The sequence below is a fragment of the Callorhinus ursinus genome, unplaced genomic scaffold (assembly GCF_003265705.2).
Source record: "Callorhinus ursinus isolate GAN/ISIS: 27379988/994484 unplaced genomic scaffold, GSC_fseal_2.0 scaffold13, whole genome shotgun sequence".
NCBI classification, from domain to species: Eukaryota; Metazoa; Chordata; class Mammalia; order Carnivora; family Otariidae; genus Callorhinus; species Callorhinus ursinus.
Window position 1 is genome coordinate 7,179,101 of NW_027397075.1, and position 10,852 is coordinate 7,189,952.

Sequence of the window (10,852 nt, forward strand, 5' to 3'; positions counted from 1 at the left end):
GCCGCGACGAGAGCCAGACTGTGATGAGCCTTGTGGGCCACCGTTTAGATTTGGCTTTTCCTCTGAGTGATGGGGAGCCAGCACAGGGTTTAGACCAGTGGAGGGTGAAGATCGTTAAGGGTTGTGGAGAGAGTTACAAAACCTTCACATGACGATTTCCTCTTCTGAACCCCCACTGAAACCAGAGTCAGGGCCCTTTCTTTACAAAGCACACAATTCTCTTTCCCCTTCTCCCGCTTCCCCTCCAAAGGCTGCTCCCTCCAACTTCCACCGCAGCCACACACCCGGCAGCCCTGATGGGGGGCTGAGCTGGAGGACAGGAAGAAAGGGCTGGGAAAGGAGGCACCCTGCCCTTCTCTGTCTCCCAGCCCCCTTAAGGCCACATCATTCTGAGCCCAGTTCCCTTTCTTGAGTCACATGGGCTCAGAAATAAAAATATGACATCCCCAGGGAGGAAACAGAGTTAAATAACAGGAACCAGCGGACAGAGGAGGGGAGTGCCGAGGTGTCAGGCAGCCTCACATAAAAGAGAAAGGGGCATGCGGTTTGCAAGGAAGGAGGACGGGGTTGACTCACCACCCCCACCATCCCGGGGTGGCTGCTCACCGCCCTCAAGACCAAACAGGCTGCTTGCACACCCATGAAGAAATCAGGGAGATCATTCAGGTGGGGAAGGGAAAGAGTAAGAGACAAGTCCAAGGAACCAACAGAGACCATCTGGGAGAGAACTGAACCATGAGGAAAACTGACCCCTTGTAAGTTCATGTCTCCGCAGAAGAGCGGGAGAAATGCATACGCCCCCCAGTGCCCCAGTCAAGACCATCGGAAGGCTTTTTACTCCTTTTTATTCCGAGGATTAAGTTTGTCTGCCTTCAAATCCAGCCTCCACTACTTCCCACCTGGAGAACCCAGGGTGGGGTCACCTCTGGGTGGTCTGTGCTTTCTTCGTTACGTCAGAACTAAGAGCGCTGCCATGCGCTGAGGCGGGGCCTGGCATGTGGTCAATGCCCAATAAATATCAATCACTGTGATCCTCTCCCAGTTGAAGTGACTGTGAAACCATAGAGGGGCCATGAGTGCTGTGTCCTCAAGTTGGAAAAGCCTAGATCTGGATAGAGCAGGAGGCAGAACAGACACGCATCTTTAGGAAGAACGTTGTTGGCAACAAAGCAAGAACCTCTTTGCAACAGGGAAGAAAGACCCACACGGTCTGCGGGGCCAGGGATGTGGGTGGAAGCAACATGGTGTAGGCTTGTTTTTCCGATTTAAGAGGTGTCAAGTGTCGTCAATACTCTAAAAGTAAGACACTCTTCCTCTCTTTTCTCTGATCAGGTTCCTGTTCTCTGTCTCGGTCTCCCTCCCTCTCTCTCTCTCTCTTCCTGTCTCGGTCTCCCTCTCTCTCTCTCTCTCTTCCTGTCTCGGTCTCCCTCTCTCTCTCTCTTCTCTCACCCTGTCTTTTGATTTCTGTCTCTCACTGATACAGATGCACACACAGCATCCTCTGCTCTCCAGCTTCGTGGCCCGTCCTCTCTCTGGTACCTCTTCTCTCCACATTTGAACCCCACCGAGTCCTGCAGCTGTCTTCCCTACTGGACCGTGAGCCCCTTGCAGGCAGGAGCTGATCCGTAGCCCCCAGCCGGTGCCCAGCACAGTGCCTGACACATCAAGGCCACTCAGAATGTAAATGAAGCAGGCATTTGATAGCATGCCTCCGGGATGGTCTTTTCTTAAGCTGAGTGGGAAGCGTGCTGTATGTGCACACCCAGCATCACAGACCAAGTTGTCCAAGCGCTTGCTGCTCCTGCCAGATCATCCAGATGCCCTGACTCCTGTCCAGCTCCGCCTTCCCATCTGGGGTTGGGGATGAGCACACTGACTCTCCTTTCAGAGAGGAGGGAAAACCCGTGTGCTGCCTACGGCCAGTCCTTGCTACTTGGGCGAAGGGGATGCCAACTTACCACTGTGGTCCTTGGAGTCGGGATCCCTCTCGGCCACTGGGACCTGCAACCCACTCCATGCCCACCTCAAGAGGGCCAAGTCTGGGTCTCCTTTCTCCAGCAGGGTCAAGGAGATCTTCCTGGCCAGGGCCTCGCCATCAGGCTCGCGGAGCAGGGCGAAGTGGTACTCCCGGGACAGAAGCTCCTTCTCCAGCATGTGGTCCAGGAGGGCCTGCACTTGACTCGGCCGATGGCTGGACAGCAGCATCTGGACCCGAGTCAGGATGGTCTGGAAGTGGTTCATGGCAGGGCTCGGAGGCAGGCTAGCTGCCCGGGCCAAAGCCTAGGATCTCTGCTCACCCAGTCTGCAGCATCCAAAACACGAAGTGAAAAACAGGATGAGGGAACCTCTGCAGTTGGGTGCTGTTAATTCCTGCTTAGGCAGGTTTCCTCATTTGCGTTGTAGGCTGGGGTGCCTGAGGTATGGTTGGAAATGGGTGCTCGGGCTGATTCGGACCCCACCGATACTGGCTGGGACCGCCCACGTGCCCGTGTCAGAGAAGCCCAGAGCCTGTGGGTTCCACTTGATCCAGTCTGATATTCACTAAACAGGAAGCGAACTTGCCTCTCTGGGAACTTACACAGTGATGGTCCTTTTCAGATGTTTTATCACAGCAAGAAGGCAGTTGGGGCATAGAGGTTAAACAATTGGCTTTGGAGCGAATCTGCTGGGGTTCAAATCCCAGCGCTGCTTGCTAATCATGTGAACTTGAGCAACTTGCTCAGCCTCTTTCCAGCCCCCACTCCTCCACCTGAAAATGTTAGATGATGATAATCATCCTGACCTCCTGGAGTTAGATGGAGTGATAATAACAGGCCTGACCTCACAGAGTTGTTGAAAGAATTAAATGAGATAATGTATGCAGGGCACCTAGCACGTTATCTACAACATGATAACAGTTCAATAAATATGAGCCATTATTATTATTGATTAGTCATGCACACGACTGTCATCTTGGGCTTAACCTCACTAAACCTTAGTCCCCTCCTTAGCAAAATCTCCCAACGAAAGTAATCCAACCTCATTAAGCCTTCTTGAGGATTAAAAAAGATAATGCATTGAAAGGGCTTAGTGCTGGACCTAGTAAGCACTTAGTGAACACTGACTATATGTGAATAATCATCCCCGATTTACTAATGTACAAAACAGAGGCTTGCCTAGAAGCCAGTCTATTTTAGGATTCTATTCTAAAAAAATCCCAACCCAGGGGTACCTGGGTGATGCAGTCTGTTGAGCATCCAATTCTTGGTTTCCACTCCGTTCATGATCTCAGGGTCGTGAGATCCGGCCCTGCATTGGGCTCTGAGTTCAGGGTGGAATCTGCTTGAGATTCTCTCTCCCTCTCCCTCTGCCCCTCCCACGCATGCTCTCTCTCTCTCCCAAATAGATAAATAAATCTTTTTTTAAAGATTTTATTTATTTATTTGACAGAGTGAGAGAGGGAACACAAGCAGGGGGGGAATGGGAGAGGGAGAAACAGGTTTCCTGCGGAGCAGGGAGCGGGATGCAGGGCTCGATCCCAGGACCCTGGGGTCATGACCTGAGCCGAAGGCAGATGCTTAACGACTGAGCCACCCAGGCGCCCCGATAAATAAATCTTTTTAAAAAATTCCAAACCCAATTTTTTTTTTTTTTATCATAGCCGATTGCTCTCTCTTACCATTTCGAAACACACCAGTGACCTCATTTCCTAGCCTGGTCTCAGCTTTACCATCTCTCAGATGGGACCATCTGCATTGTTCATTTAAGTGAGATAAAGTAGGATTTCAACTTCCAGTATCACTGAGTAGTTCCTATGGGACCAACTCCACCACAGATAATAACTAACAACCCTGGGGGGGGAGCCCCCAAAAAACAAAAGACAAAAAATGACTACCTAAAGGCACTGAAGAGTGACCAGAGCTAGTAGATACTAGAAGGGAATCAACATATGAAAGACAAGAATACCACTGGTGAGTTCTTAGCTCATGGGTTTAGCCTGAGGGCAAGTCTCAATCACTACTGCACAGGGCAACTAAAACCCTTAAAAAATGCAAAGTTTACTGGCCCTGAATAACCAGAGGACAGAATTTGGGGTAATAATATCTGCTGGTGGGGTGCCTGGGTGACTCAGTTGTTGAGCATCTGCCTTCGTCTCAGGTCATGATCCCAGGGTCCTGGGATGGAGCCCCGCATCGGGCTCCCTGCTCAGAGGGAAGCCTGCTTCTCCCTCTCCCACTCCCCCTGCTTGTGTTCCTGCTCTTACTGTGTCTCTCTGTCAAATAAATAAATAAAATCTTTAAAAAAAAATATCTGCTGGAAAGTAGGAGTAGAAATTCCAGAAAGGGTAGAGAGAGGAGTTGCTTCAAATTCTGTGTATAAACTGCCCAAATATCTAGCTGACTTCCGAACCATGTATACATTCCCAGTCAGACTCCAAACAGCTCAGCTAAGGCTAAAGGAACAGAACTGAGATTTGAATTGCAACCTACCATAAGGGTGGGGAGGGAGTAGAAGATTGCATTTGATTCCAGCCAAGTTAGGAGCCCGCTAAATCAACAACAAAAAATTAACACTGTTCAGATTATAACAATCCAGAGAGTTTGCAACATATGATGTGCAGTATACATCCAAAATTACTTGACTATAAAAAAACAGGAAAAAGGGACCCTTTCTCAAGAGAAAAAGACAATCAATGGAAACTGACCTCTAGATGACCCAGATGTTGAAACTGGCAAACAAGGATTTTTAAAGCACTGACTATAATCATGAATGAAAAAGACATAAAGGGAGGCTCCCAGCTGGCTCAGTTGGTGGAGCATGTAACTCTTGATATTGAGGTGGTGAGTTCAAGCCCCATGTTGGGGGTAAAGATTACTTAAAACAATAAAATCTTTTTTTTTTTTTAAAGAACCATTTCATGGGCAGAAGACATGAACAGACATTTCTGCAAAGACGACATCCAAATGACCAACAGACACATGAAAAATTGCTCAACATCACTCGGCATCAGGGAAATCCAAATCAAAAGCTCAATGAGATACCACCTCACACCAGTCAGAATGGCTAAAATTAACAAGTCAGGAAACGACAGATGTTGGCGGGGATGCAGAGAAAGGGGAACCCTCCTACACTGTTGGTGGGAATGCAAGCTGATGCAGCCACTCTGGAAAACAGTTTGGAGGTTCCTCAAAAAGTTGAAAATAGAACTACCCTATGGCCCAGCAATTGCACTACTGGGTATTTACCCCAATGATACAAACGTAGTGATCTGAAGGGGCACGCGCACCCCGATGTTTACAGCAGCAATGTCCACAAGAGCCAAACTGTGGAAAGAGCCCAGATGTCCATCAACAGATGAATGGATAAAGAAGATAAGGTATATATATACAATGGAATATCATGCAGCCATCAAAAAATGAAATCTTGCCATTTGCAACAACATGGATAGAGGGTATTATGCTAAGCGAAATAAGTCAACCAGAGAAAGACAATTATCATATGATCTCACTGATAGGAGGAATTTGAGAAAGAAGGCAGAGGATCACAGGGGAAGAGAGGATAAAATGAAACAAGACAAAACCAGAAAGGGAGACAAACCCTAAGAGACTCTTAATCTCAGGAGACGAACTGAGGGTCGCTGGAGTGGAGGCGGGTGGGGGAAGATGAGGTGGCTGGGTGATAGACATTGGGGAGGGTATGTGCTATGGTGAGCGCTGTGAATTGTGTAAGACTGATGAATCACAGACCTGTACCCCTGAAACAAATAATACATTATATGTTAATAATAAAAAAAATAAAAACCCTTATTAAAAAATAATAAATAAATAAAATTTAAAGAACCATTTCAAAGAAAGAGAGAAAAGAAAGAAGAAAGAATCATAAAGGATGTAAGAAAATATGCTCATAAAAGTGAAAAGATAGGAAATTTCAGCAAAAAAATAGAAACTATTCAAAAGTTATCAAAGTAGAAAGTACAATATATGAAATTTTGTCACTGGATGAGATTAACAGCAAAATGGACAATGACAGAAGATAAAAATTTTCAGTTGGGGCAATAGAAAGTATTTCAACTGAAAAACAGAGATAAGATTGGAAAAAAAATGAGCTTCAAGGATCTGTGGGATAATATCAAAAGCTCCAACTTCTGCATATTTGGAATCACAGAAGAAGAGAGAATGGCGCAGGAAAAAGACTTGAAGAAATAAAGCCCTAAACTTCACAAATTTGGCCAAAGGAAAACAAATTTGTGAAGTTCAGTAGACTTCAAGAAGGGAAAATACAGGGGTGCCTGGGTGGCTCAGTCGGTTAAGCGTCTGCCTTCGGCTCAGGTCATGATCCCAGGGTCCTGGGATCGAGCCCCACATCGGGCTTTCTGCTCAGCGGGGAGCCTGCTTCTCTCCCTCCCTCTGCTCATGCTCTCTCTCTTGCTCAATCTCTCCCTTTCAAATAAATAAATAAAACCTTAAAAAAAAGAAGGGTAAATACAAAGAAACCACACCTAGGTACATCACAGCCAAACTGCTGAAAACCAAGGATAAGGAAAAATTCATGAAAGCAGCCAAATCAGAAGACCATGTCACATACAAGAGAGTGTGGGAATTATTACAGACTTTTCATTAGAAACTATGAAGGCCAGAAGACGGTGGAACAGTATCTTAGAAGAATTGAAATTGTCAACACAGATTTATTTATTATTATTATTATTATTACTATTATTATTTGGGGGGGTGGGCAGAGGGAGAGAGAAAATCTTAAGCAGGCTCCATGTTCAGCATGGAGCCCGTCATGACCCTGCGATCATTACCTGAGCTGAAATCAAGAGTCAGTTGCTTTACTGACTGAGCCACCCAAAGTTCCCATCACCATAGATTTCCAAAACCAGTGAAAATACCCTTCAAGAATGCAGGAAAAATAGATATTTTCAGATAAAGGAAAAACTAAAAGAGTGTGTTGCCACATACCTGTATGTCAAGAAACACCAAAGTACGTTCTTTATATGGGAGGGAAAGGATGCCAGTTAGAAACTCAGATCTACAGGGAGGATTGAAGAACATTAAAAATAGAATCTCTGGGCAAATATAAAAGATTGTTTTTTCTCTTAATTTATTTAAAAACATAACTGCTTAAAACAAAATTTGTAGTATGGTCAGTGACTTTTAAATATAGATAGATATATGTGATGATTATAGCATAAGGGATGTTATAATGTAGAGGGTGGTTATTGGACCTTCGTAGTTGCAAGGTTTCTAGATATCAAAGCGATAGAATATTACCTCTATGTAGGTCAGGAGAAATAGAAGATGTATATAATAATCCCTTGGGCAACCACAAAAACATAGTGCCCAGAGGTGTAGCTAAAGAGCAACTAGAAATTAACACAGAATTTTGAATGAGGGGGACTCTCAACTCTTGGTTTGAATAAGCAGTGCTCACACTTTTTGGCATTAAAGGTCATAATTCTCAGGGCAAATCAATAACTTTCTCAGGCTCTGTACCTTAAAAGGCTACTTTGTACAAATAACACTTTTGAGAATGGTTTTACAATCATAAAACAAACTTCACATTTTCACGTCTCCTCTCATGACGGGGGTTGGAGATGGATACTTGTGCAAATGTTCTCAGCTTTATCAGAACTAACTTTGGGATGCAGAACAGCATCTAACTGCTGCAGCCGGAGGCGAAGAGGAAATTTTCTCCTCTTTTTTCCTGAGATTTCTCTTCCCAGCATTTAGGAGACCAGGCGGTTTCTTGGACAAGGCAATTAATTAATTAATGCCCATAAATTAGCCCTGAGAGAAAAAGAGGAGGTTAGAGGAGTAGGAAAGAAGGGGGCAAGAGGGAGTTTTAAAAGATGGTAGAGATGGCATGTAATCTTCAGCCATGGCTGTAGAGAAGATGACAGGGGGTCAGTTCCTGGGAGGGATAGGGAAGCCATGTTCTTAAGTACCTCACCTCTTAGGCACTTGGGAGAGGGGACCAAGACATGAAGATCCGTCCCCAAGCATCCAAGGCAGGGATGAGGACCAGCCATGGGGATCCATCCCCAAGCATCCAAGGCAGGGATGAGGACCAGCCGTGGGGATCCATCCCCAAGCATCCAAGGCAGGGATGAGGACCAGCCGTGGGGATCCATCCCCAAGCAACCAAGGTGAGGATGAGGACCAGCCATGGGGATCCATCCCCAAGCATCCAAGGCGGGGATGAGGATCAGCCATGGGGATCCATCCCCACACATGAAGGTGGGATAATGGATAATGAAATAGCAAACACTGGGGACACAGAACTAGGGATAAGGGTAGATTCTCCTAGCCACCTGTAAGGCTGCCTTCCTCCTTCCTATCAATCCAGTCACTACCCAGTCATGTGCTTTGTCAGGAAAACTTGAATGCCAGCCTCCACTCAACCACTGATTCACTGTGCTACCACAGACACGACATTTCCTCCTCTGGACCACAATTTCATCACCCGTAAAATAAGTGGTTCAAATTACATCATCCCTAGGATGTCTTTCAGCTTTGAAATACTGGAAGTGTTACCTAGTTGCAGAACCCACTGGTCCCAGAGCTCCACAATATTCCCCTGTGACAAGTCATGAGTATTATATTTCCCATGTCTGTAGTCATTCAGGTCCCCCTGCATGACTTCTTCCCCCCTCATGATCTCATGTAGTGTGTACTATTACTTATCTGGCTTACTTATTTACCATGGAAGGAAATTTCATGTCCTTATCAAAGTTGGAAAGTCACATCGCATGTGCAAGAGTGGTGAGCGACTGCGACAAACACCTGGCAAGTAAAATGATAAAAAAGTTTAGACCCTCCTGCTTATTAAAACTTCTGATCCTGGGGTGCAGTCTATCTTTGTGACAAAGCATGGTTAGCAGGTGTTAGAGAGATGTGAGAGAAGCCTAGCACCAAGCTGGAGCTGCCTACATCCGCACACTGGTAAAAATTGTAAAAGTTGTCCATGAGGATGTAGAAAAATGAGAACTGTCCTACTCTCCTGGGGAGAGCATGAGCAGGGGGAGGGGGGCCAGGCAGAGAGAGAGAGAGGGAGAGAATCTTAAACAGACTCCATGCTGAGCACAGAGCCCGATGCAGGGCTTGATCTCATGACCCTGAGATCATGACCTGAGCCGAAATCAAGAGTCAGACCTTTAACCAACTGAGCCACGCAAGTGCCGCTGAGATGGGCATTCTTAAACCTTATACACAATATACAGAAATTCACTATTAGGTTAAAAACCATCCAACTTATCGATGATAATCAAATAATTTTAAGAAACACAGAATGCAACCAGAATTGGGAGTGGAATTCAAACTCTCCCAACACCTCACTAGGCTCCAAATAGCCACCACCCACCAGGCAGGCTTAGTTTGGTCATTTTCCCATTGAGGGATTGTCAAACAGAAATCATTTAGTGTAGCCAGATGGCCCTAATGACACATAACGTATAGTGATTCTGGGAGAAATTAAGGACGGGAAATCATGAATGACCAATGCCACAAAAGGTATGGAGAGATTGTCCTAGCAGATGAGCTCAGGAGAAGATTCTGGAATGCCTGTATCTGAATTCATAGCCCTTAGTAACCTCTTTTGGTCTCTTACACCCTATAACATTCTCATGGATGTCACGGCTATTGGTTTTAATGTGTAAGACCACACTAGCATGAAAGGAGAGAACATGGTTAAGACTCAGCTATTAAACCTTTAGAACATGCCCTGTATCCCAATGTATACTTGATTTGACTAGCTTTATTTTAACAACCATTAAATTCCTCACGCAATGGATTGGGTCCATTGTGTTCAATATATTGAAGCCACACTTACTCCAGAATGCTTATAAAAGACATTTATATCTATTTTTGTGTCGATTTTTATTTATTTATCTTTGCCATCACAAATACGGCTGCCTTGTGTGTTATATGCACATGTGTAAGAATTTCCCTGGGGTGTATACTGAGGAGGGGACACTCTGGGTCTGTATTTCTCCCATTTTAATAGGTATCATGTAGGGGAACTCTAAAAGAAAAAAATGCCCAACTCCGTGAGGAAGGCATTATAATGGTTTATAAACAGTGACAAATAGCATGGCACGTTCCTATAATTTCAATTTTCTTTTTTTTGAATACATTTGGTTTTTGTATAATTCCATTTTTCAGTGTTTGAGCCTTGATTAGCTCCCTCCTCCCGTGTGATATGACCACAGCAAGAGTCAGCTAAGCCCTTGTGAAGTTTTGTGTGGCTGTAGGCGTTGACAGCATGAAAACAGCATGTAAAGCAAGGTTTTATGATTATAGCTTCAATGTTAATGGACTTTTATTATTGAAAGTCGAACCCTAACAGGTGTAAACAAAAACCAGAATATAAGTAAAAGAATATAATCATTTCATTGGCTATAAAGAAAATCACCCCAAGAACCAAGAAACGGCTTCACTGTCCTTGAAAAGCAGAATGGGTCAGCAAGCTGTATATGTTACTACACTGGAACCCTGAACACAGTTCAAATACGAGAAGCGGGACTACCTAATTTATAACCTGCAAAACTCAAAAACTCTGTGAGTAGAAAACCAGCTTGCTGTCCACAGAGTATCTAGGGATGAGGTACACATGGGGGGTCGGATGTGCATGAAGATGATCAATTGTCAGTTCAGGAGACTGGTTCTTTCTAGAGCAAAGAAGATGGGCAGAAGGAGAGGGAGAGAGAATCTCAAGCAGAGTCCGTGCTGAGCATGGAGCCTGACACAGGGCTCGATCTCACAACACTGTGATCATGACCTGAGTGGAAACCAAGAGTTGGATGCTTAACTGACTGAACCACCCAGGTGCCCCCATATTCTCATTCTTTATGACTTCTTGTATGTCTAAAATA

At 45.1% G+C, this 10,852-nt stretch overlaps 1 protein-coding gene across 8 annotated transcripts in view; it reads right to left on the reverse strand.

The window, feature by feature from the left end:
* CIITA (class II major histocompatibility complex transactivator) overlaps window positions 1-2,426 on the reverse strand; it is a 45,256-nt gene extending 42,830 nt beyond the window's left edge. For 3 of the 8 annotated variants that reach the window (XM_073899514.1, XM_073899512.1, XM_073899513.1), the window contains exon 1: window positions 1,959-2,420. In XM_073899514.1, coding sequence (XP_073755615.1) covers window positions 1,959-2,241 — 283 coding nt within the window. In that variant the 5' untranslated portion in view covers window positions 2,242-2,420. Of the gene's footprint in view, window positions 1-1,958 lie in introns of all 8 variants that reach the window. The other 5 variants (XM_025855554.2, XM_025855552.2, XM_025855551.2 and 2 more) reach the window with 3 other exon arrangements.
* Window positions 2,427-10,852: the final 8,426 nt, after the last annotated feature.